The sequence below is a fragment of the Sturnira hondurensis genome, unplaced genomic scaffold (genome assembly GCF_014824575.4).
Source record: "Sturnira hondurensis isolate 20B ecotype Veracruz unplaced genomic scaffold, ASM1482457v3 Scaffold0005329, whole genome shotgun sequence".
In the NCBI taxonomy this organism is placed as follows: domain Eukaryota; kingdom Metazoa; phylum Chordata; class Mammalia; order Chiroptera; family Phyllostomidae; genus Sturnira; species Sturnira hondurensis.
Genome location: NW_028077960.1, coordinates 2,556,124 through 2,582,455, shown reverse-complemented (window position 1 = coordinate 2,582,455; position 26,332 = coordinate 2,556,124). Strand labels below are relative to the sequence as shown.

Genomic DNA, 26,332 nt, shown 5'->3' with positions numbered 1-26,332 from the left:
CGTAGACTCTAAGCTCCTTCTAAGACAAAGTAAATTAGTCTCATACCCTGGGAGAGTGTGCCAGAGGGGCCCCCCAGAAGCCAGAGGACAATGCGGCTTAGCAAAGGCAAGGCCTGCCCGGGATCATGAAAGGTGATAGAGGCTCCCAGTCTGTGCCCCTCCACACAGAGCTCATCCCAAACCCCCAGGATCCTGGCCCCAGCCCCTGCTGCCACCTTGGTTACCCTAGAAAGGCTGGGTGTGGAGAGGAAAGGACCAGGCACAGTCCTCAGCGTGGGGCTGACCGAGGATATCACAGGGCAGACTGAGGGGAGTATAGCGGGTGAGGGTCATTCCAGCCCCGTGGGGTCCGCCAGAGCCACCCAGAAGCTGGGCTCAGGCTCAGAGCTGTCCCAAGTTCCACTGTCACATCCCCTCTCCCGCAGTTATTGCTCAGGAAAACCTCCCAGCAAACCCCCAAAGGCAAGGGTCCCTGCAGCAAGGGGCAGGTGAGAAGGGGGAAGGGAGGGGAGAGACTGGGGGAGGCCTCTGGAGGGCTCCTCTCAGAATCCTCCCACTCGAGCCACCCTTCGTCCCTAGTCCCGCCCACCCGTACAGCTGGTCAGCCTCCAACTCCCTCCCGATCTCGAGGCTCCATCTCACACATCCTTCCGGGTCTGAAATCTATTTGCTTTATCTTTGAGGGAATTCAGGAGCTCCTAAGTCACACATCCTGCCCCAGCCCCGTCACTGCCCTGGGGCTGAACAGTCAAGCTCTAGGCAGCGCACGACCCCCGCCCACTGTCCCTTCTGCGTGCAGACCAACACCTGCCCACCTGGTGGCCGGCCCAGAGTAAGTGCTTTACCCCCAGCAGGCACCCCATCAGCCCCCCACCCCAGCCTGCTGTGTACACACTTCTATCGCCACAGGTTTATCCCATGTTTGTAGCTCTTGTTTGATTAGCTTACCCCCTAGACCAGGATCCTTGAAGGCAGGGAAGCCTGAGGCTATTTCTAGCAAGGCCAGGCCTCCCAAGGAAGTGTGGGAGGGGGAGGCCGGGGAAGGGGAAGGCCGGCTCTGGCGGGAGCAGAGCAGGTGGGTGGCCGCTGTCTGGGCTGCAGGACAAAGGCTTTGGCAGGGAGTGCGCTGCTCAGGAGCACTGGGTCAGATCCTGTTCCTGCCACTCTAGCTAGGAGCCCTCCTGAGGGCCCTCCGCTCCAAGCCTCTGAGGGCCAGCGAGAGGGTGTGCGATGCTCCCACAAGCGGGATGTGCAGAGTCCCATGCAGGAGCCCTCACCCTCACCCCCACCAGAATGGCTTTGAAGGGAAGAAACAGGCACAGGTAAATAAATAGCTTGTTTATTAGTAATATGTTATATCATTAAAGTGCATTGAAAAGAGATGCAGGGGCCAAAGCTGGAAGGCCGCCGACCCCAGGCCCTGCCCCAGGCCGGCCAGACACACCAGAGAAGGCGCAGCTCTCTGCTGAAATCCATGGACAGGGCTGAAGGGCTTGGCCTAGGCTGTCCCAACAGGAATTCACAGTTTAGCCTTGGTTATAACATGTCCTGAGCTGAAGGTGGGAGGCTGGGAGCATGGAAGAGCAGCCCCTGGGGAAGGGGGCTGAGGGGCGGGGGAGGAGCCCCCAACCCCCAACCCCCAATGCCAAGGGCAGAGTCCTAAAACCTCCCCCTGAGAACTGGACTCCTTCTAAATGAATGTATGAACCTAGGTCTCAGTTTCTGCCTTCATTTTCCCGTCTCCCTCACCCCACCCCCTCCCATAACCAACAGGGGGGGCTTGGAAAATATCCCCCATGGCCTGAGCTCCCAGGGCAGAGCCAGCTCATGCCATCTTCTTGAACTCATGCCACGTCCCTGGACTCTTATCCCAGGCCCGAGAGCCTCAGACTGAGACTCCCCGAGACCCATCCCTTCCCAGCCCCTCCCTTTCCCACCCTACCCCGAGTATGTAGTTTTGGTATTTTCATACAGATGCAGTCAGAAGTAGCTACACATGAAATATGCCTAACATAAAAATAGAGCCTTTTCCGTCCTCCTGTCCGGAAAGCAAACATCCTTCAATAAACATGCAAGGAGGCTGCCTTAGTGGGACCCAGGGCTGGTGAGGGGGGCCAGAGAGGGCAGCCCTGGGCCTGCAGGAATACCAGCCACTCCCTGCAGGGGCAGGAGGGAGGGTGAGGGGGGCGATTTGGATATAGAGAGTCCAGAAGGACTCAGGCCTCAGAGTGAAGGTCCAGAAAGGGGATCCCAGCTCCCCTTTGCCAACCCCTCTCTGGCTCACAGGCTCTTGGGCCAGGAGCATCACTGCACTTATTCAAGTTCAAGAGGGAGTTTTTAAAGTCTGCAGAAGATTAAGTCTTGGGCCATTGATGTCCCAGCTTCAGAGTTGGTACCTTCATCCACCAGCCCATGCCACCCACCCCACCCAGGCCCAGCAGCTGCCTGCGGCTGGCCATCTCCAGGCCTGGTGTCCCCTGTTGAGCTGTGCAGTGCCCCTGCAAGCTGTGGTGGGCAAGGAACTCCTAGCCGCATGGCTCTGGGTGTGAGACTCTTCTAGTGCCCTGGGACTGCAGAAGCCTACAACACGCTCAGCCCCAGGAGGTCCTAATGAACCAGCAGACCAAGAGTGAGTGTTGGCAGGACCCCCAGCCAAAGAGAGGCCAGAAGGGCATGAGCATGGCCCAGCAGGTGCTCGGCCTTGGCCTCGTCCTCAGACAGCAGCTGCCAGTGCTGGGTCTTGCGGAGGTAGGAGCCCTCCTGGGCCTCGCAGTAGTAGTGGCCATAGTGGCCATCCGTGAGGTTCTCGATGAACAGGACGCAGGTGGGGCTCTGGTGGCCGGGCCCGCAGCTCTGCTCCACCTTCTCACCGTGGCGCCACCAGTAGGTGGCATGGCGGGACTCCATGGGGCAGCTCAGGTAGTAGCGAGAGTTCCGGGCCAGGGAGACCTTCTGCAGTGGGACCTCATCTAGGGGGATGGGCAGGCAGCTGTGAGGAACAGCTGAGGGCTCCCAGGGCAGACTGTGTCCTATGCCCCCTGCCCCCAACCAGGCCTCCGAGGCCAAGGTTTCTAAATGAACACAAGGAAATGAGCTCCCAGTCTCCTTACTCTCCCCAGCCTCCCTCACCCCACCCCTCTTACAACTCCCCCACACCAAGGAGGCTAGCTCCACACGACTATCCAGGGCTCCCAGGAATAGACCATGTTCCCCTCAGACAGTCGGGGCATGGCCATGCCACCCTCATTAGACTGGGGCCCTGGGCTGGGCTAGATCAGGTACCTGGCTTTGGGTTGGGGCATTCTTTGTGTGGCTCAGCTAGATTCGTCGACTGCAGCACTGTCCTGGAGGTGGGAAGAGAGAGGCTAAGTAGACAGGAAGCCACAGATCTGGCCCTTCCCTGTCCTCACCCCCCCAACCAGTATCCGCCACCATGTCCACCAAGAGGAGGGTCTCGCCAGAGTGGCCCAGCACCCAGCACTGACAGCTCCTGCACCCTGTCCACACTACGTCCCCTCCTGCTTCTACCTTCTCCCAGGGACAAGGGATCCCGGCCAACATACCTCTGGGAGCTATAGATGGAGACACAGTGGCCCTGGTGCCAGCCACAGTACGGGTCTCGGGCCATGAGGCAGCCATGGCAGCCCCCACCATAGATGTCACACAGGTCTAGGGGCACCTGGCTCACCTCCCATTGGGAGCTCACATACAGTTTCCGCTGGAAGGAGAGAGTAGGTCAGGCCAGGGCCCTCAGCCCCAACACTGAGCTCTAAACCCCCAGGCCACAGCCAGCTGCCTGGCGGGCCCTAGGGCCCTGAAGCTCCGAAAAGGAGATGTGAATGACATGCAAATGAGCTCTGCCCTCAGCAGGCTGTTGCTGGGTAGCTTCACGGGATGGGGCTGGGCATGGGGAAGCTCACCCGGTCAGGGTCCAGTGACATGTCCTGGATGGCGGCCGCTCGGCGGAAGGGCTGGATCTCCACGATGTTGAAGACCAGGCTGTGTTCCCACTCCCCTGTCTCTACCACTTTGTGAATGGTGCCCCTGTCTGTGGGTGGGAGGCAGAGGGTCAGCAGGCAGGCATCCCACCTCAGAGACAGGCAGCCTCTCTCTAGGCAGGACCAATCAGGAAAGACACGGGTAGGAAGGTTCAAGAAGTCATGGTCCAGGCAAGGGTCACAGGACTAGGTGAGGCGAGGACAGCGTGAGGGATGTGAGAGTTAGAGGGCAGCACAGGAAGTCCCCAAGGCCAGCCCAGAGCTCCATGCAGCTCAGAGGAAGCTGGAAGGACAGGACCTGCAGTCCTGACACCCAATCACTGTGCCGAACCCACAGGCATCAGCGTTACCTCATTCTTGCACATCCCTGGTCATGCGTATTATCTTCCCCACTTCCCAGGTAAGGCAACGGGGCTCAGAAAGCTGAGCACCTTCCTCACGGTCACACAACTGGTGACCACAACCCGGAGATGTCAGAACCCTGTCCCTCGGCTCCTTCCATAACTCCCCTGCCTCCTGGACTCTTCAGGGGTGTTTTCTTTAAACACACTTTTTGTTTTGGAGTCATTTCAGATTTATAGAAAAAATGCAAAGATGGCACAGGAAGTTCCCATGTACCACTTACCGTTTCCCCTAATGTCGCACCTTATGCAATGGCGGCACGTGCGCCACAGCTGAGCAGCACGGTACCACTAACTCAGCGACAGACTCTACTAGGATTTCATGGTTTTTTCCACTTAGTGTCCTTTGTCTGTTCCAGGATCCAATCCAGGACTCCACATAGCATTTAGTCTAAGGGGATTTTTTAATTTCTGTAAAATCTTAAATCTGAAAAGAACCTTAGATTCTACATTGGGATCCCCAAGATCACGTACAAGGCTGCCTGTCCCCGAAGGCCTGTTCCATCCATTCACACTGGTCAGGGTCTAATGGGCAACCTGACCCCTGGGTCCTCCCAATCCCACATCAGCCACTGTCCTAGTTCCTAGAATAGCCTACCTCCCTCTCCCTCCCTCCCAATTCCCCAGGGCATCACTTGCCCCAAAAAACCAGTCAGATGATGAGATGGTCACCTGCCTAGGCTGTTCCCTTTCGTTCTGTTCCCCCTGTCGCAGGCTCTGGAATGTGGCCCAATGCTTCTTTAGCCTGAAAAGCTCCAAGCCCAGCTACTGTCCTTTACCTCCTTTCACGGCAGCCCAGTGACAGCCTCCCATAGCTCCTCCCAGCTGTGAGAGCCTCCATTCTCTGCAGAGGGCTCGGAAATTTTGATTTCTTATCTGGCCCATTTTTTATGCTGCAGGCTCCTAAATGGGGTATCTCCAAAAGCCCTCCAGGGGATTCAGGACAAGTGCCCTCATCACTCAAGTGCGCTCATCTCCTAGGTCTGCAGGAAGGGAGCCCACAGTTCCCTTGGCCCAGTCCCAAGCCTTCTGTCCTGGCTCCTATTCTCATTTCCCCATCGTGTGACCTCTCCTCTCCTGCACCCCAGTGCCCTGCCATGCCCTGCTATCCCCTGGCTGGCTGCAACAGCCAGGCCAGCCACTGCTGGAGAAGGGCAAGGACAAGGACCCATGGTGCAGCCAAGACAAATGGAAGAGCAAAGAGGTGCAACCTTAGGCCCCAGAAACCAGGCCTTGCTCTGTGGGAACTGATGAGGCCACTGTGGCTTTGAGAAAACCCCAAGGTGAAGCAACAGTAGGAAGTCACATGGGAGGAGGGGTAGGTGCCTGAGGCCTGGACTGTATGTTCCCAAAGGTGCTAGCACCTGCGTGAGACACTGCCCTTTCTGATGGCATCACTGCCCACCCAGTCTCAGGGAAAACCTGTGGCCTACCTACGTTGATCTCCACATCCACTCCCAGGAGTCCCCTTTGCCCCCAGCTGGGACCAGGAAGCTGCCATAAACCCAGCTCAGGACTGGCTCCTCCAGGGCCAGTGGCTCCCTGGAATGCAGGAACATCTCCCAGGGCATTCCACCGAGCTTCTGGGGCCAGCAAGAAGAGGAGGCGCCCCTGCTGTCCTCTGCAAGACTACGAGGGCTCTGCCATCTGAAAGTGCTTCCTCATGTCGGACTAAATTCTTTGTATCCCACATTAAATGTCCCGTCACCTGCATAATCCCAAAGACAGGGAGAGGGTCTAATTTCCTCACTCTGCCTAGCAGAGGCCTACAGGATACCCAGGGACCAGGTCCTTCCTCCTGGCTTTTCACATCTCTTCCTCCCATCTTCGTGAGTCCGAGACATCAGGCATTGCTGAGACTTGCCACATTTCTGCCTCCGAATCCTGGCACCTGCTCTTCTCCTGCCCTAGGTTGCCTTTCTCTCTTCCTTCTGACCCCACCTCCTCTGGGCAGCCCTCCTGCCTGATTCTTCTACAGCCGCACACACTGACTCCCAACAGCTCTCAGTCACTCAGTTCTTCCTTCCAGGTATAAAGACCCAACCATATGTTAACTACATTATTACTTATACCTTTCACATCCATTTTCACAGGGCAGACTGGGGGTCACGGTTAGTCCCTCACCTGTGGTGAGGTAAAGCACGTGGAAGGCCTCCCCACGGCTGGCAAGCATGCGGTGGACAACCACTTTCTGGTAGTGGTGCTTAGAGTGAAACAGCGGCGTCTTCAGAGGTCCCATGGGCTCCACTCTCTGCGCCACCTCAGGGTGACTGTCGGCTACCTGGAAGGTCTCTGTGGGTATTGGCTTCCGGTCTGGGAGGCACTGGACAAGGAGAGCAGACCCAGGTCAGTGGGAGGCCAGGAAGTGGAGGGGGACACGGACATCTCGCTCTCTGCTCACCTTGCCAGGCCGAGGGGTGGGAAGGCCTGCGTGGTAGCCCTTGAGTGGGGAAGTCCGGAAGACTCTGTCAATGTCGCCAAGGGAGTACACACAGACAGCTGAGTAGTTCCTGCGGGACACAGAGACCACCTCAGTGAGGGCCCAGGCCAGCCCAGCACCACACGGGGAGCAGCCACAGCCTTCCAACCAAGCTGCCCAGCCTGCGTGCTCCAGTGAAGACAGGGACCATCCTGGGGCCCAAGCCCAGTGCCTAAGAGTTGTCAAACACCACTGAAAGCAGGAAGGAAGAAGCGAAGTTCAACCTAATTCCTGTCTGCTGCAATCTAAAACCTCAACCTGTCACAGGATCACAGGGTTCAGAGGCCAGCCCCAGGGCAGAGGGCTGCCCCATGCGCATCCCTGCTGGGCAGATCTCCCACCTCTCCAGGCACAGCTGCAGGCTGCTGATTCCCAAGGAGGCCAGACCCCACTCCCTCCGTAGCCGGCTGGGTTCACCCACATGGGAGCCACAGAGCAGGGTCTGGGCTTCCCTACCTTGCCCTTCCTCCCCCCACATGCAACACTTTTGCCTGCCTTGTTTTCAATCAATGCGAGTGATTAAGAGGTGTGAATTACCAGAGGCAGGCAGTGCTTGACAGGTGTGATAGCACCCAGCACCCCAAGAGGCCTCAACAGCCTTTCCCAGCCGGTGCCCACCCTGAGCACAAAGCTGGTAGACACACAGGCACCGCCATGAGCGTGCATACGGTGCACTCGTGCACACCAGTGGAAGCAGACTCAGAAACACAGCAGCACAGACAACTCCCTGAGCACGAACTGTGCCCCCACCCAGGTCCCAGCAACAGCCCCAGCCCTTGGGCCAGGAGTCCCTGCTCATGCCACATGAGCCACCCCTCAGCAGGGCCCAAGCCCTCCAGTCCTTGCTGGACACCTAACTAATGCCAGGCCAACCCCAGGACAGGGGTCACTCACCAGGGGTTGGAGAAAACGCCATAGACCCTAGTGTCCCTCCACTTGCCACTAGGGTCGGGGAGTAGGAAGACGTCCTGCAACCTGTTGAAGTTCTTGTTGGTAGCAGGGTCGCTGCACACCAGCATGGCTTTCAGGAAGGTGTTCCACTTGGAGACTGACAGCGAACTCTCACCGCCCTGGTCCCCCTGAGAGGGCGGAGGGGAAAGGAGGCCCCTCAGCACCCACTGGGCACCTGGGCTTCAGAGGAGGAAGGTAGGTTCTGAAGGAGTGGGGACTTGCCAGGGGACCAAGCAGAGGTGCCCTGTGACTCTGGCCCAGTGGTGAGCACCCCCAGGATGAGGGTGCTGAGTCTGCCCCCACAGAGCAGATGGACTGACACATGTTTGCCCACTCACACATGCACACACACACAGGCGACGCGCTTGCACATCCCAAACCTTCACACTGGTGAAATGCACACATGTAACCATACTTTTATCCTCATGCACACACTCATATGCATTCTCAGACAACTACACACTTGCACTCTGTGGCGCACGCACATGAGCCCAACCATCGTTCCCCACTCACAGATGCACGCGCCCTCTCACGCACACCATTTACTCTCACAATCCCATACCAAGAATCACTCACACATTACACACACCCCTTCACACAAACATGCATGCACATTTGCACACAGTACTCACACACTCACTCACACCTATTCATGCACAGACACACTCTTGCCCACTCAGCCACCCACTCACCCTGCACAGCTGGGCCACTCGGGACACATTGAGAGGGGCCTCGGGATTCTTGTCGGGGTTGTCCTCACGGAAGAAGTAGTAGATTTTGTCATCGTAGGCCTGGTCTTGGTGCACAATGGTGGCCTTAATGAATTGCGGGTCTGCCAGGGACACATGCAAACTGGTGTCAGTCTGGGGGTCCTTCCTAGGGGACCCATCCTAACCCTTCACACACACCCCCAGTCTGCACAAACAAACCTGGAACAAATCAGACCTGGAATAAAACTCATAACTTCATGCCCAACACCCCAAGGGGCCCGAGACTTTGAACTCCCACCCCACACCTGTTTTGTCTTCCTCCAGCAAAGATGTCATCAGCCCAGGAGCAATGACATCATGCATGGGGACTGGGGAAGGTCCCTGGGGCCCTTATGTCACTTCTGTCTAATTGGCAGAACCCTAATGAGGAGGGAATGGGTGTTGCCCCCACATGAGCTCAGCAGAGGGATACACTGTGGCTCCCTGGGTCCCCACTCTGGGTTTTGGGCTTCCTCTGTTTCATTGGTACCAGTGTGTGTTGGGCCAATCCTGCCTCTGCATCTTTGCCTCTGCATTCCCCTGCTCCCTGCCAGGCCAGCCTCTCGGCTCTGGCTGCTCGGTCCTGTCCCAAGTCCCACTTTCCAGACTGGCCTGTGGCCTCAGCAACCCTTGGGGGCCCTCCCAGGGAACATAAGAATCCTGCCTGCCGCCCTGGGCATTCACACCCTGTCCAGCCCAGCCCAGCAGGTGCCCGACTCACTCTGCATGACAGTGTCACTGGTGTACAGCTCGATCTCGCCCTGGATGCGGCGGAACCGAGGGATCTTCCCATTGTATTCTTGCTTCCGGATTGTGGAGTACACCTCATCCCCTGGGCATGGTGGAAGGGGCACAGGTAAGGGCAGACAGCTCCTGGCAGTCCCTCTCCTGGGCCTGGGCCACCAGACATGAGCTGACCACCCTCCCCCAGCCCAGGGCAGCAGCACGCTGGGGCCCTCCTGCTCTAGCCACAGCCCTACCATCAAACAGAACCAAGGAGTTCTCATCCGGGCTGAAGGGGGCATAACCTCTCCTCTCACCAAGCGACTCCACAGTGCCATTCACCTGGGGGAGACCAAGGGGGTCAGACAGCCTCATAATCCAATGACCACTGTCTCCCATGGGCGCCAGCTTCCCAGCCAGGACCCCCATTCTCCCAAGTATTCTATACAAGGAGAGAGCAGCCTTTGAGGCCTCCACCACCTTCCCACCTTAGGGCACAGAAACCACCCAGGCCAGGGTCAGCTGACCAGTCATGTGGGTAGGGCCTTCTCACCAGGCTCCAGCAGCTGGGGTGCCGGGCATTGGTTCCGCAGGCCAGCAGCCCCTCGCCCTGTTTCTCCAGGAGTGTTATATAGTTCTCACAGTCCTGCCCAGAAGAAGTGGAAGAACAGAGGTGGGTTGGAGGCCCTGGAAGGCCTAAAACCAGAACCCTTAGTCCTGGGGAAGAACGCATCCGAAGTCTGAGCATGGCGGCAGGCAGCCTTTAAGGAGAGTCCAGAGTGGGTGCAGCTGACTCCAGCCCCCCGAGAACAGAGGAAGGACACAGGGGCCTCAGAGAAGGAGTATGTCTCCCACTCAGACTGGGAATCCTAAGTAAGGGCTGCCTCTTTCCTCCTAGACTGGGGCTCCCAAAGCAGGACCATGATTCTTATGGACGCCCATCCCTCTTCCAGGGAGCCCCGCCTCCCCTCCACACTTCTGCTCTGCACTCACCTGCTTGTCCGGGCAGGATCCCTTTGTGGAGCCTATGTTCACCTTGGGGGGAAGGCAGGGAGCATTAGTCCACCCCGTCAGGGTCAGAGGCCCTGGGTGCTTTCCATGTACCCTCTGGGCAAGCTCATCTGATAGTGCATGTGAGCAACTAAGGCTCTGAGACAGTGAGTGATTCACCAAGATCACACAGGCTGCTGGGCCTGATACCCAGAGGCCAGCCCAGAGATCTCAGAAGACGAGGGCCACAGGGTTCTGGAGCTCAGCACCCAGCCTAGGCCCGCCCCACCACAGCACACTTGGTGTGCTGAAGGCTGGAAGGGTAAGCTCTGGGCTTTCTCCAAACTGCCCAATACCCATGCACACTTGGACTACCTTTAGGGAGCCTCCCCCAGAGACCACCTATGGGATATAATGGGGGGGTGGACTGATTTAGGAAAAGATGCCAGTTCCCTCCCCCAAATCCCCTGAGGCCCCTCACCAAGGCCAGAAGAGAGATAAGGGGAGAAATTGGGGGAAGGGCAGTGCAGGCTCCAGGCTTACCGTGTGCACAGAGGCATTCTTGCCCTCGGGAAAGTTGAAGAGATAGACTTTGCCACGTCCACCCACCCACACGGAATCGCTGCCTGGCTCGTGGAAAAGCACGGTGTGCGGCTCTGCTGAGCCAAAATCCACTCGGTCCTTCCCTGCGCGGCCTGAGGAGGAGGCAATTGGCAAAAACTTAATGCTGGACCCTGGCCAGGGAGGTCCTGTCCTCCATCTCAGGCACCCGGGCACGCAGGTGGCAACAGGCGCTCAGGTCTGGGCTGTGGCAATGCCAGGGCTCGGAGCCATGGGTACAGTGAGGGGTACGCTGGTAGGGTCTGGCAAGCAGACATCCTCACCCCAAAGCCATGGCCCCTACCCTACAATATGCAAACTCAGGGTGGGAACAGATTTAGGGACCCTGGGGGAGAACAGGCTTCTCCTCCCCGCTCCCACATACACACCTGGCTATTCCTAATGGGCTGGGCTCCGGCAGGAGGAACCAGGACCTCCAGCCACGCTCTGTGAGGCTCTCTGCTGCTCAGGCAAAGGAAGCAGCCCTCTAAGCATCTGATTTAGAGTCCAGGTTCCCAGGAATCACTTTGTTCAGAACCCCATCCTCTCCTTCAGGAAGGCCTCTTCAGTCCCTCCTGGCCCACCCCAGCACTCCTCAGTGAGTCAGTCAGCTTATACATCAGGGCTGGAAAGGAGCCTACATGACCCCTCCCTCCCATTTCACAGATGGAAAAGCAGAGGTCCGGAGGGGCCATACAGCACAAGGTTGCACGGTCAGTAGCAGACAGTGAACGAGAGCCCAAGCTCCTGCCCACAGCTCGAGCCTGGCCTGGCCCACTCGGGTTTCATGGAGGTGCCAGTTCATCCCAGGGGTAAAATTCCACCCTTCCACCCCAGCAACTCTGGGATGGGGGTCCTTCACAGAGGCCTGGGCCTTTAAACAGAAGGGCTGACCCAGGAAATTTTACCCAAAAAGGAAACTCTGCAGCCACCGCCTCCGGGGAGAAGATATCTCGTCTCCGGTGACAGTGCTGAGGTTGTCTTGGTTGCAGGACTAGCTCCCAGAGATGGGACAGCTCACACCTTCCAGCCTGGGACCCTCCCCCCCGCCCCACCCCCAGACCGGCCTGACCACTGTTTACTCAGCTGCCGCACACTCAGGGGCAGCGGCTTAGCAGAGACACCCAAGGAGGACACACTCCAGCCCAGACAGAAAAGCACTGCCATTTCCGGAGTCTGCCCCAAACCCCTCTTGCTGCCATTTGGGCCATTCCTACTGATTCTGCATTCAACAGGGCAAGGAAAGCAACACACCACGCAAACCCACATCTTCACTCTGTCTCCTTACCACACATCCCTGCATGCCCAAGTCACTCTGGAAATGGGGTAGTAAACTCTTCACCTTGTCTGTGACCTGCCTCCCTGCAGAGGTGGAAATCCCCTGGGGACACGCCAGCCTGAGGTCACACCAGGAGGCAGGACAGACTGGCTAGTCCATTACTGAGTACTGGTTCCCAGGAGCGTTTAGGGAGATGCCAGCACTGTGGGCCACAGAGAGGTGCTAAGCTAGTGAGATGAGCAACACAAGCAGCCCCAGCAGCCTCACTGCACCCCGAGGCTCACTCCCCATCAGCCCCAGCTGTGCAGGGCAGGGGCCCGGTGCCCAGCTCTGTGTTGGGTGTTGGTGGGCATTGCCAACCAAGGCTCAGGCCCCCAGGTTCCCCCTCCTTTCCAGCTGGGGTAAAGTTAAATTAAGAGTGCTGGGGCCAGCAACCCAAAGATACAAGGCCTCCCTGACTCAGCTCCCACAGCTCCCCTTTCACCTACAGCCCACAGCCCAGCCGGGATCTGGGCAGTCAGCAGCCCCGGCTCCACTCCCACACTCCCAGCCAACCAGAGGCCAGGAAAAGCTGTGTGTCTGCATCTGGAGATGTTGGGCTGGGCAGAAGTTCTGAAGCCCCTAAAGGCTAAAGGGGAGGAACCCTACCCTCAGGCCACACCAGCCATCTCCACCAGTCATCTCCACCAGTCACCTCGGCCAGCACCAGCAACAAGGCCACAGCCAAGGCGCAGCTCTGGTCCCCGGAAAAAAGCACCAGAGGGAGCCCTAATGGAGCCCTTGTCTGAGGGTCACAGCTCTGCCCTGGGAAGTCTAGTCTGATGGGAGAGGCAGTGGACAGGCCCTGGAGAGCAAGGCCCGAAGGGAAACCTACCCTGGAATCTGATGCCAGTCAGGCACGCTAAAGCAAGCTTCCACGGCGCTCAAGCGAAACCGTCTGGGTGCACATGAAGAATTTGAGGACATAGAGGGCGGTGAGCGCTGCTGCAGCTGGTGCAGTGTGGGGGCACTGCAGCACCACGGCCAGGACCACCCTGCACAGAACTGCAAGCCTAGGCCCTTCACATCCCGGCTCAGGCCCCTGGGGTGAGGAGGAGGCAGAAGAACCAATAGGAGCCCAGGAGCACGGCCTCCTTTGACCCCCAGGTTCCCCACCTCACTGCTCTGCACCTGGCGATGTGTATGGGGAGCATGGCACAAGCCTGGCCCCAGGACCTGGACTTGGCCCATTCTCTACCCCAGCCCCAGCCCTGCTCCCACATAGCCCCAAACCCTCAAAGAGCCTGATTGTGCCAGGGAAGTGTCGGAGTGGCAGCAGCTCAATGAATACATGAAAGGAAGCTTTGTTCAGGTCCAGGGGAATGGGGGCTGGAGGGTGCAGGGGCAGGAGGGCTGCCTGGAAGTGAAGGCAGCACCAAGCCTCTGGACCAGGATCCATGGCCTCATGTCACCAACATGGGGCCACGGAGGGGTCAGCCTTCAAGGCTCTGCCGATGCAGAGCAAGGCAAGGGTCTGCCCCTAAAAAGGCCCAGCCAAGGGAGCAAGTGCCACATCCCCCAATGTGTCCTTTTGCTTCCTTATGAATCCAGAGAGATGGGGGAGGCAAATTAAAGTCAGATGGGTCAGGAACAGGCAGAAAGAATTTCAGGCAGGGGAAACAGGCCAAGCAAAGGTGGGAAAGCTGACTGCACAACGGTAGAGAGGCCTAAGCAGAGATCAGGAAGATGGGATAAGGCCGTGTGTGATGGAGGGGAGGAGGTGCTGCGGGGCCCCCCGCACCCCAGGATACACCGACCCATTGCCTGTCAGTCTCCAGTGCTGCCCCTCCTCCCTAGGAGCAGGGCTAGTGTCCCCAAAGCCACCTTTCCTTTAGTACCGTCCCACCTCCTGACTCCCCTGCCTGCGCAGCCCCCTCCACTTCCCATCGGATGTCTAAAAGGAGCAAGTCTGGCACCTGGCACCGTGTCTCCCAGCTTCACTCCCCAGCCTGCTGCATTAGTGGCTGACTAAGTGGCAGCTAAAAGCTCCCAGAATAACCAGGAGTTCAGGTAGGGGAGGGGGCCAGGGGAATGTATATGGGCATGGCCCCAGAGGCAGCTGGCTACAAGACCCCTCCCCCCACCCCCATGCGATTCCAATCCTTACTCCTCCACCGAGGAACACTCAGGCTGCCCCAGGCCCAGCAGGACTCCGTGGCCTCTCCGAGCCCCCACCCTTCTCAGAGCATCAGGACCAGCAAGGCCCAGGCCCAGGTCCAGCCCCAGCAGAGATGAGGGTCAGGAAGATGGCTGCGTGTAGGAGGCAGCCTCTCCCAGTCACAGCCCCCAAGTTGGGTTGTCCTGGAGCTCTGACCCTGTTGGAACTGATCCGAGCTGATTCCTCTCATGCTCCCCCGCCCCCCAACCACTGTCCCAGCAGCTGACTGGCCCCAGTCAGTCTAGACTTCTGTAGGGTGGGCTCTCAGCAGGCCTGCAGGGTGGAACTCCACCCCTTCTCTCATACACTCTGGGCGCTACCTCCATGTAGCCTGCGCTGTCCCCATGTCCTCGTTGCTGGTGAAAGAGGGCAGCCCAAAGGGAGGGTGAGGTGGGGGCTGGAATGAGGGTGGATCTTGTCCCAGAAGGAAACAACAGGGGACAGTCCCCACAATCTGGTCTGGGTAGGGACAGCCTTTCAAACTGACCTGCTGACCCAACAGGTCTTGAATGCTAACCTCAAGGAGTCCTTAGATTAAAGTCAGCATGGAGGCTGGCAGGAATTCAGACACCTAGAAAGAGTCAGGCTAGCCTTCAGCTGGGAACCCAGCTGCATCTGGCAGGACCTGTGCCCCACCCTCACCCACCTCAGACCCTTGCCTACCATACAGTTGGCAGAGAGCAGAGGAAGGCTCACGTGGAGCCCAGTAATTAGCCTGCACCTCTCCATCCTTTGCGTCACCCCCACTTGTTAAAGTGGAAGGGAAAGGATCTCAATAGACATTGAGCTGAGGGTGCATAGAGGCCAAAGAGGCCACGTCACTGGCCCAAGGCACTCGGCAAAGAAGGGAGGGGCAGAGACAGGCCACAGCTCAGGGGTTCTGGTACTCAGCGCCCAGCCCCAGCCCCCTGGGATCATACCCTGGACTTACTCGGGAGCCTCTGGATTTGCAAAAAGCTATATGTCACCTCTTCCCCACTTCTCCAAGTCACCTCCTTCACTCCACCCTTCCCCATCCCACTAGGTAATAAGACATTGACCTGATAATTGACAGGAGTCACCTACACAACTACCTTCCAGGTAGGGCACTGACCTCCAGGGGTTTTTAGCAACCAAAGCCTTGCACTCCAAGGAGTAACTAAAGGTGGAGCACAGTGCTGCATCAGAGCAGTAGAGAGAAACATTTGCACTGGGATGGATGCAGGCAAAGGGACAAATGTTTTATTGATTTTGTCTCTGCTGATGTGGCCAGGGATGAAGGTATGAGCAACCACTCCTGGTCACCAGAAGCCCAGTTTCCAGAGGGGCACCAGCTTGTGCTAAGGAGGGCCCATGGTTGTCGTTCCAGTGCTGGTGACATTCGACATCGGGTAGGGCAGAGTTCCAGAGAGCTGCCTGGCAGGGGCGGAGCCTCGTGCCAGACAGGTGGCAGGCCCTTGATACGGTACTTAGCTCACAGGCAGTGGGAGCTCTGCCTCTCTTTATCAGCCAGGGAACAGAGGGGTGCATCTTCCTGCCCCCTAACGTCAGCCGTGGGTGGGATGGGAGGATATCTCACGCGTGGGTCCAGTCCTGGTTCCAAGAAGCCTTGAGCTCCTTTGCCAGCCAGACAACTGGTTGACTGTGACCGTGACCAGGGGCTGGGCCTTCCTGACCTCAGTTTCTGATCCATTTTCCTCTATGGACAGGAAGGACTAGTACTTGCTAAAGTATAGCAGGGGGGGGGTGTTGTTTTTAAAAGATTTTATTTATTTTTAGAGAGAGGAGAAAGGAGGGAGAAAAAGAGGGAGAGAAACATCAATGTGCCAAAGACACATCCATTGGTTGCCTCTCGCATGCTCCCAACTGGGTACTTGGCCCGCAACACAGGCACGTGCCCTGACCGGTAACTGAACCAATAAGTTTTCGGTCCACAGGCCTGTGCTCAGTCCACTGAGCCACACCAGCCAGAGCTAAGGTCTAGGTTTTATTATCCACCATTGATCTTGGAATAAATCACAAAATAATCAGGGTTAAGTTCATGGGGCGTTTTTGGAAAGTGTGTGATTGTGAGTGCTGGCCCAGCCACAGGCAGCTTTCTGGAGGTAGAGGCAGCAGCAGAAGCCACATCCTCACCTGCCTCCACCAACTAGTCCACTACATCTTCCAGCCACCTGCGAAGAAAGAAGACAAGAGTCTGCAGCCCTGTTTTATGGGCAGAAAAACTAAGGCTCTTCCAAGGCAGCTCTGAGCTACCGTGCTCAAAGGACCAGAAGGCTTGGTTGGTGAGGAGACCAGTTGGGGCAAAGGCTTGGAGGAAAGGGGCAGCTGAAAAGCAAACTGCGGGGGAGCAGAGCTGAGCCAGACTCAGAGGCTCACGGGGGGAAGGCTGGCACTGAGACCCAGGTGTCTCAGCAGAGAGGGTGTGCGAGGCCCAGGGAAGGTAGGAAGCCCAGGATGAACACCATGTCCTATCCACCTTCTACCTGTTCTTCGGCCCAGCAAGTTCAAAAAGCCCCAGAGAGAAGCTAAGGTCAGCTGGCGGTTCCTTCAAGGGAAACAATGAACAGAAATGCGGGGCCTGTCCTTGGGCTCAGAGCCAGGGCAGGGGTGGCAGAGAGGGCAGAAGATGGTTGGTGGAGGGAGGGAGGCAGGACGGGAAGACAGTTGAGAAACAGAAGGTTCCCCAGCTCGGCCTTGGCCTTGGCCTGGGCCAGCAGCAGGTGGATGGGGGAAGCAGTGCCAGGGCAGCCGGTCAGGGAGAGCTGGCCGGGGCTGGGCGGCCAGGGCTGCTGCACTGCATCAGAAACCAGAGGTGCCAAAGGAGGAGGAAGATGGTGGTGATGACAATGACACCCCTACCTACAACCTAACCATTCCACAGCACCCACTAATACGTGCCAGGCACTGTTCTAAGTGATTTTTGGATATATTAATTCACTTAATAATCACTGAACTCTCATGAGGTGGGTTCTCTTATCATCCCTATTTTACAGATGAGGGCAGTGAAACACAGAGAAGTTGAGTAACTTGCACAAGATCACACAGCTGTAAGTGCTGGAGAGTACGTTGACACTCAGGCAGGCTGACTCTGGGACCTGTGCCCAGCCCTACACTCAGTAGATGAGCCCTTGGAAGCTTTCAAGTCAGCCCTTCCCACACAAATGAGGAGACTAAGGCCCAGAGAGGGCGCAGCCTGGTCAGAGGCCTCTTGGTCAATAAAACCCTGACCTCTACCCACAATGCCCTAAGGAGAGTGTGTTTAAGTGAGCATGGGCATACAGACTGGTGTGGGGTGTGTGGGTAGATCTGGGGGCGCAGCACATACTGTGTGCTGACCAGCATGACTAATCGGGAAGATAAGTCTTCTGAGATCTCGGCCCAGAAATAGAAGGCACTGGGTGTTCTGTTCTTGGGCGGACCGCAGCGAAGGGCAGGGTACACTTTCAAACCTTCTTTAACACACACCCAGCAAGCTCCCCACCAGCCAGCATTGGCTAAAAACACTCGCCACTTGGGTGTGGAGGGCGCCCCCGTACACTGTCGGTGGGAATGTAATTTGCTGCATCCACTATGGAAAACAGCATGGAGGTTTCTCAAAAAATTAAAAGTAGAACTACCTTACAACCCAGAGATTCCATCTGGTATTTATCCAAAGAAATCCAAATCACTAATTCGGAAAGATGTGTGCACCTCTATGTTCACTGTAGCATTATTTCCAATAGCCAAGATGTGGAAACCACTGAAGTGCTCCTCAGTGGACGATTCAATAAAGCGGTGGTACATACACACAGTGGAATGTTACTTGGCTATAAAAAAGAATGGAATCTTACCATTTGCCACAACACAGACAGACCTAGAGGGTATTATGCTAAGTGAGGTACTAAGTCAGACAGGGTCCTGGCCAGGTAGCTCAGCTGGTTAGAACACTATCCCAATACACCAAGACAGACAAGTGGAGGGAGGCCAAGAGCTGAGGCCAGGACTTCTGCAAGGTAGGTTCCAGCAGAAGACACGGCCCTGATCCCATCTCACTGCATAACCTTGGCAAATCCCTGCCATCCCCAGGCCAAGCCAAGGCCACGTCTTGGAAAGTGGGGGCAGGTGAGATAGTAGGGAGGACCAGGACTGGGGTAGGAGACGTCTTAGAATAGGCCCCCAGGCCGCTAACAGGGTGCTGAGCTTATCATGTTGACCTTCCTTTGTCACTCAGGCCCAGAGGACAAACACCATGAGCAGAAAAGCTCTCTGTGCTGCACTCTGCCCCACCACACGCCCCAGCCCCCGTCCCAGCTCAGTTCTTCCCCGCCCACCGCCCAGGAAGTCTTTTCCAGTTGTCCCACTCCACCCTGACCTTTCCCACTCGTGCCCGCCGTCACAGTCCTTGGCTGTATCTGCGGGTCCTTCCTGACCTCTCCAGGTGCCCTCCTTTGACTGGCAGCAGGCCTCACTCTCTGGACACCTGGGTGCCCTGCAACAGCAGAGCCAGGCCTCGCCTCCCCTCTCTCTGAGATGGGATGAACACAGACCTAGGCCTGAAGGCAGGGGCTAGCTTCACCGAGTAATGGGGGCCACCCCGGGGCCACTGGCACAGAGCCCCTGACTGGAAGCAGGGGCTGCAGGAGGCACTCAGGATCAGCCTGATCCCAGGCTGCTGTGAAGGTTAAACCCAGATTAGCCCAAGCCATGACACAGATCCACCCGGCCCTGAGACCCCGGCAGTCCAGATGCCCTGAGGAAAAGCCAGAAGAGGGGCACTGAGCTGGCCCCAATCTAAGGTTCTGAGGGGAGGAACGTCATGGCCTGGGGGGGCTCCTGGGAGCAGACAGTGCCAGAGCAGGAAGGGCCTGAGCCATCAGAGGAATAAAGGGACTCAGGGAACCCCAAGCCTGGGGACAGAGCTTGACGGCAGACAGAAAAATGGAGGAAGGCCGAGAGCTGAGCCAGGGGTAGGCTCCAGCAGAAGACACAGTCCTGGTCCCGGCCGTGCCTGTCTCACTGGGTGACCTTGGGCAATTCCCTTTTATCTCTGTCCTCCATTTCCGCATCTGTGGAACTTGTGGTTGGCTCAGCTGATCTGACGCTGTTTTTTTTTTCCCTGATGTCCGGAACTCTACCCCATCATGTCGTGTGGGTTGAATCTATCCAAGAAGACTCCCTGGAGGAAGTGAGATAGCAATGGCGGGGAGGAGGAGGATGAATAGGGTGCAGTGAGACAGAACAGGTAGGGCAATGGCCCTCAGGCAGAAAAAACGTGGGAAGCTGAGCAGTGGGGAGGGAAGAAGTACAGAAGAGGGATCAGTGGGGACAGGCTACCCTGCAGGACTGAGGAAAGTGCAGCTCTGTCTCCGTGTCCTGGGAGAAACTCTCAACACAGTGACACAGAGGGATGGAAGGACCTCACAGAGGCCAGGGTGCAGTCCTGACCACACAGCAGGGCCCGGGCCAAGGCTGGGGAAATAAAGGGCTGGGAGGCTGACTGGAGGGGGAGAATCACCTCTATCCTCGTATCAGAGGGGCCGGGACAGGATGGATCTCCTGGTCGCTCATGGCCCAGGCTGACCAGGGAAGAGGAATGACCATTTTGTGAAGGCCAATAAGGGGCCACAGTCCTCCATGCTCTAAGAGGACCCCTTCTCCCCCACACAGAGACAGAAGGCTTATGGGACAGCCGGGCTTTGCCAAAAAAGGAAATCAAGAGAAGGGGAAGTTTCCGGCCCCCAAACTGCCAACCAAAGCAGGGGAAGTGTGGTCAGTCTCTTGTGACACATCTAGACAGCCCTGGAGTGGCTGAAATAGTGACGTGGGGCTGGGGGAGAAAGACACGACGTCAGCGGGGACCACAGCTGTCCACGTGAGGGCCATCACCTTCCCTGGGCTGAGCCTCTACTTCCCACCTGAACATGAGGGGCTCTGGCCCTCCTCATAAAAGGGTGCCCAGCTCCCCCTGCTTCTCCCAGCCAGGGAGTGAGCTACCCCCGCTCAGGAGGTGAAGGTTCCTGAAGGGGCAGCTGACCAGAGGAGGGGCATCCGCACCCCCACCCCCACCCCTTGACCAGCAGAGCCTGGCTGCTGCTGGGGGAGCTCCCTCCCTTCCAGGGAAAGTCTCTGTGAGGGACGGGCCTCAGCTGGAGAATCCCCACAGTCAGGTGTCAGGGGGAACCGGTCTTCCAGGCCCCTGGCCCAACTTCGCATCAGGAAGCTGTGGTACTGGGGTGGCCTTCCCTCACAGCCACGGTCCTTCCTCCCCACCGCTGGGCTGGTTGTGGAAGGTGAGGTGNTTAGCAGTTGTCTTAGTTTTACTTAGTTGCTCTCCTACCTGGGATATCAGCCCATTTCATAGGTGAAGAAATGTGGGTTAAAGAAGGGGGAGCAGGGAAGATGTCACCCTAAGTCACACTTTTAAAAGTGTGGTTGCCTCCCCTAGGACAGCTATTTGCGATGGATGATGTAGGCTGTGCTGCCCCACTAACTCCAGGAGCACCACTCCCAAAGCAAGGCGAATGCCCCCCTGTGGCTCCAGGTGGAACCACATCCTCACCTACAGTGCTAATTGTGAGGAGTCTCTCTCCTGGAAAGTATTCACCCTCATCAAATTACCTAATTCATTCATTCAGCAAACTCACACTAAGCATTTACTCCATGCCTGCTTTGGGGCAAGGCACAAGTTGTAACATATAACAGTCCCTGACATTAAGGAACTCTTAGGACAGCAGGAGAAACGAGACTAGATCAAACAAAAACCAACCAATTGCCAAATACCACGCTGAGGCCCTCAGCAGAAGTGCAGACCTCAGGGAGAGCAGTAGGAACAGTCGGTGGAAGCCATTACTAACAGGGACAGTGAGGACACAGGGCTGTCCGCCAGGAGAGATCATTTGAGAGGGTATTTAAGGGAGAGCAAATGTGCACTAGGGAGAGAAGGGAGCCCAAGCTTAAGAGAGAACACGTGTAAGGGCATGGAGGAGTAAGGTGAGGTGCTCTGAAAGACCAGCTAGTCTTTTGTTGTTCCCGGAGCCTGGGGGACACACCCCTGCTGAAACAGCAGGCTGAGGGGATCTGCGGAGGGGTTGTGACTCTCCACAGAGAACCACCAAAGAGATGGGGGGTGGGGGGGGAAGGTCTGAGGGATTAGCTTGCTGCAGGTGCTGATCCAGTGGGAGATCAACAAACGTGCCTCCTGGAGGGTGGAGATGCAGGAGGGTGAGGGGGTGGGGGTGGGGGTAAATGGTAATGAGAAAAAAACACAATGTACAAATACAAAAAAGTAATGTACATTTAAAAATAAATAAAATGCAAAGGGGAAAAACAGAAATGTGCTTCCTTTTGGAAGAATACTCAAGGATACAGTATCTAAAGTGCTATCACAAAACAGGTGTTTTTTTTTTCTCAGGTCTAAAAGTTTATATTTACCTCCCAATTAAAAGTCCATTTGTTTCTGAAATAAATCTCTGGGCCCTGGCTGGATAGCTCAGTTGGTTAGAGCGTCGCCCAGATTTGCCAAGGTTGTGGTTCCATCCCCCGTCAGGGGACATACAGGAACCAATCAGTGAGTGCATCAATAAGTGGAACAACAAATCAAAGTTTCTTTCTCCCGTTTCTCTCTCTCTAAAAACCAATCATTAAAAAAAAAAGAGAGATCTCCAGGCAGAAGATGGGAGAACATGGAGGTACATCAGCATTAATAGTCTAAAGGGTTATCTGCTAGTATCTTTTTTAAAAATATTTTATTTATTTATTTATTCAGAGAGAGGGGAAGGGAAGAAGAAAGAATGGGAGAGAAACACCAGTGTGTGGTTGCCTCTCATGTGTCCCCCACTGGGGACCTGGCCTGCAACCCAGGCATGTGCCCTGACCGGGAATTGAACCCTTTGGTTCACAGGCCCGTGCTCATTCCACTGAGCCACACCAGCCAGGACTATCTGCTAATATCTTAAGCGATAATCAGCTAAGAGTCCTGGTTGTCTCTGGGACATCTCTGAACTAATCTCACCGTTTGGAAGTAGTAAGCAGCCAGCCCAGTAAAAAGATCATGGGCCAGGAAACCTGCATTCACATCCCAGCACTTGAGTTCATTTTCTAAGTAGGTGACCTTTCTAATCCTCTTTTTCCTCATCTGTAAACTGCTAATTTTGTTACATGTCCTGCAGGGTGAGCATCTGAGCAACAGGTCGGGTTGTGCCTCAAGGGGACCAGGATTTCCACTGGAAATGCAGATGCTTGGGGAGCCCCACCTGTGACTTCATCCCCTGGAGGAGGTCACAAACCCCACCCTGGGGACTAGCCCCATAATAGCTCCCCAGCAGCCTCCAAGTCAACAACATCCTGTTGTCTAACTGGACAAGGGAGAGGCAGAACCAGCTGGGCAGGTGCAGACTGAAGACTGAGCTCTGTTGCTCCTTGGCAGCAGGCTGGCTCGTCTCTGACCTTGGGGGCCAGGACCTTCCAAGCTCCTCCATCTCCTCTAACCAGGATGGAAGGGGAAAGGGGTGCAGAGCTTCCCCGGGCACGCCAGTCTCCTGCCCTCAACTGTAGCACACCCCTCTTCAGCCCCTTCTTGCAGGGAGGTCAGGACCAAACAGTCCTATGTCTGACTGGCCCAAGTGTCAGTGACAGCCCTCAGGGAACAACCTCCAGAGCCCTTCCTGCTCTGGCAAACTCTGAGGGTGTGGAGGTCAAGGGCACCCAGCAGGTTAGTGCCAGCACATTGCTCTCTGCCCAGAGCTGCTGAGCTGGGACTCAACATGCTGGAGGTCTCTCCATAAAATAAAACTTAAAAAATAAATAACTAGCCCTGGCTGGTGTGGCTCAGTGGATTGAGCACGGGCCTGTGAAGCAAAGGGTCACCGGTTCGATTCTCAGTCAGGGCACATGCCTGGGTTGCAGGCCAGGTCCCCAGTAGGGGACACATGAGAGGCAAGCACACATTGATGTTTCTCTCCTACTCTTTCTCCTTTCCTTCCCCTCTCTGTAAAAATAAATAAATAAATAATATTTAAAAAAATAAATGCATGTGTGTATATGTACACACACACACACAAAGGCTGGAGGTCCCAACCTCCCCAGACAAGTGCAGGCCGGGGCCCTCCCAGAACCTGCCCCTCCCCCACCTAATCTTTCCCTGAGGTGAAGTGGTCCAAGAAGCAGAAAATAAATGATAAAGAAGAACCACCCCCATACCTGTTCCAGTCCCCATACCTGTCCTGACTCAAAACTAAAACCCCAACCTATGCCTCACAGGGAAGTGGCTCCAGAACCACCATTATCCTTATCTGGTGGCTCTGCAAGGCCACCCCCAGTCCCCCAACCACTGGTAGATAGGAAGGAGGCCTAGACTACTGTAAGACCAGGAGGGCTCTCCTCTCATCCCACTCCTGGGTTTCCCTGCTCAAGCCCATTCCTGTCCACGTGTCACCCCAGAGGAAATAGAAGGCAGCTGTCAGCCAGGCACACCACCACCTGCTGGCGGTCCTGGGGGGCAGGCGGATGGCAGGGTCTGTCTGGCCAGTGGGGCGCCTGGCACTGATGAAGAAGACCACAGGCTGCCCTCGGACAAGACAGGCGAGGGGTGGGCAGACTCCAGCAGAGGCCACCACTGTACTGCCTCTCAGAGGCCACAGCCCGTGTGGCTATTGTGGGGAACTGCATGTAGGGGAAAGAGGTGGAGCTGCACTGGGAGACTTGGAAAGAGGGCAAAAGAACCTAAAGCAGCTTCAAACAGCCTCAGGGCAGAGAGACTAAGTGTTGGGGAAGTGCATACTAAGTGCTAAGAAAGGGGAGAGGTCTTGGGAAGACTTGGGGGTGGGGGCAAGCAGTGCCAAATGCAAGGGGTTGGAGCAGGGGGAGCTTCGAAAACACTCAGATATGGTCCTTTGGCCCCCTTCAGAGGGCCCAAATGCTGGGCTGTCCAGGGCAGCCAAGGGGTCTGATGCAAGGCAAAGGTTCTGGGAAGGCAGAGGAAGCCTAGGATGGGGTGTCCTCCGTGAGGAGATGGCCAAATGTCCAGCTTCCCTGCTGCACTCCCACCTGGAATACCTCAGGCTGAATAACAAAGAGTTAGCCCCCCCCAGTCCCCCCCCCAAGGAGTTACCTAAATCCTTTCCCCCTCCCTAACCCAGTGGTTGCCCAGGTTCTGTGCCAGATCAGAGGCAGCCTCTGCACCGTGAGCTCACAGGTGCCCAGTGACCTTGGGCAAGTCACAATCTCTCTGCTGCAGCTGCAGTTCAGGCCGCTGGTTTTGTGTGAGTTTCCCCCCCTCTCTCTGCTAAGAATACCTGCCCCAGATAAAGCTCAGGCCCTGACAATCCCTGCAAACCGCCTCAGGCATCAAAGGGTCCAGGCAGGTCCAGACCCGCAGGTCCCCCCAGCCCACACCCTGAGTCCACCACCACCACAGGGACCCACAGATCCGTCCAATTTGGGGACAGAATCCACTCATCCTGGGGGCGGGAAGCATTTATTTGCAATGCAGGGGAGGGGAGCTCAGTCCCTCAGGGCATAAAGCTTCAAATCCCACCTAGACAGACGGCTTTCTGGCCCATTGTGTAGGGGTTTCAACTTCAGTCACCCCTGAGGGAGACTCTAGGGTCCTCCAGGCTCACATATCTACCGCAGCCTAAAAGCTGCACCCCCGCCCCAGATCCACCACCTGGGGGGTCCCAATGGCCCCGCCCCGCCCAACAGGCAGTGCCCCCCACGCTGGCACCTATTCCTGGTGACAACTGCCACGTGCGGACGTGGTGGGGTGGGGGGGAGCGGCAGGTGCAGGTGCCGGCATTGCAGAGGTAGCGCCCAGGTGTCCCAAGCTTCCGCACCCTACCTAGTCCCAGATCATCACAGGGTGCCCACCCTTCACCGGCTGTGCTCTGGGCCGGGACCGGGCGGGGGCAGGCAGCAGGGTCTTTGTTCCCACAGCCAGAGCGCAGCAGCGGCAGCAAGGGGTCCACGCCTCCCCCTCCCCCCCACACTCTGGCACAGCCCGGCCCCGTGCCACAGAGGAGCCCAGCCCGCAGCTCAGGAAAGGGGGCGTGGGTGGAGGTCCCAGCGGGAGAAAGGGTCTTGACCAGTGGCCCAGCGCTGGAGGAGGAAGAGCTCCTCTGGGTGCAGAGAGGGGCCGGCTCCCTCCTCCAGTGCCCCGGCACTGCGGCTCCCAGTTGTGGGCGCACTAGCAGTGACTTAGCCGCGGCTCCAGCAGACCCCCACCCCACGCCAGCTCCCCGCAGCGTTCCTGCCACTCCAGTGTCAGCACGCACACTCACACTCACACTCACCCAGACCTGCACGCTCCCCGCAAGGACAGCCCGGGACCGCAGCGCGCCGAGCCCGTGCCACACACTCTGCACCCAACCCGCGGACCCGCGGACCCGCGGACCCGCGCTCTGCCCGCTGTGCGGCGCCACCCACCTTTCCAGACAGCAGAGACGCGGGGTCCGCTCCTCGGGTGGCCGTGGGTGTCGGCGGCCGCCCAGAGCAGCAGCAGTAGCAGCTGAAGCGGGAGCTGGGGCCGAGGCCGCCGGCCGGGGACGCGGGAGGGCAGGGCGCCGAGGGCGGTGCATCCGGGCAGAGGCGGTGTCATCCCGCGGTCCCGGAGCGACGGCGGCGAGGAGAGCTGCCCAGACTGAGCCAGCACCAGAGCACAGGCTGATACCAGCAAGAGGCGGAGTCAAACGCGTGACCCCACCCCGCCCCTCCCCCGCCCCCTCAGCCTCTCTCGCCTCCGGGCTACCCCAGGGGGGGCGCAGCGCCCACCGCCCGGGGGACCTTTGCCACCTGCTCCCGGGCACTTCCACGGGAGAACCCCGGCGGACGGGACAAGACAGGCTTGCGGTCCTCTCTGATACAGCGGTGGTCCCTGTCCCCTCTCAGGGCCTCGGATCCACTCCCCCAGCCCGTGAAAGGGTTGGCCTAGAAGTCGGAGAGGACCTCTCGGGGGCACACACTTCTACGTGTGTACGCCAGGTACCTCGCCAATGGCCGGCTCAGTGGT

The 26,332-nt window shown here is 57.3% G+C and overlaps 1 protein-coding gene across 1 annotated transcript; it reads right to left on the bottom strand.

Moving 5' to 3' along the window:
* Positions 1–1,323: 1,323 nt before the first annotated feature.
* Positions 1,324–25,986, bottom strand: SEMA7A (semaphorin 7A (JohnMiltonHagen blood group)). The gene is made up of 14 exons (XM_037047043.1): positions 25,750–25,986; positions 10,835–10,986; positions 10,295–10,336; positions 9,855–9,947; positions 9,559–9,643; positions 9,300–9,410; positions 8,522–8,661; positions 7,773–7,957; positions 6,801–6,909; positions 6,524–6,722; positions 3,921–4,048; positions 3,564–3,718; positions 3,283–3,344; positions 1,324–2,969 (listed from the first exon to the last, which is right to left on the bottom strand). The coding sequence occupies exons 1-14, from the start codon at positions 25,919–25,921 to the stop codon at positions 2,608–2,610; spliced, it is 1,995 nt and encodes a 664-aa protein (XP_036902938.1). The 5' UTR covers positions 25,922–25,986; the 3' UTR covers positions 1,324–2,607.
* Positions 25,987–26,332: the final 346 nt, after the last annotated feature.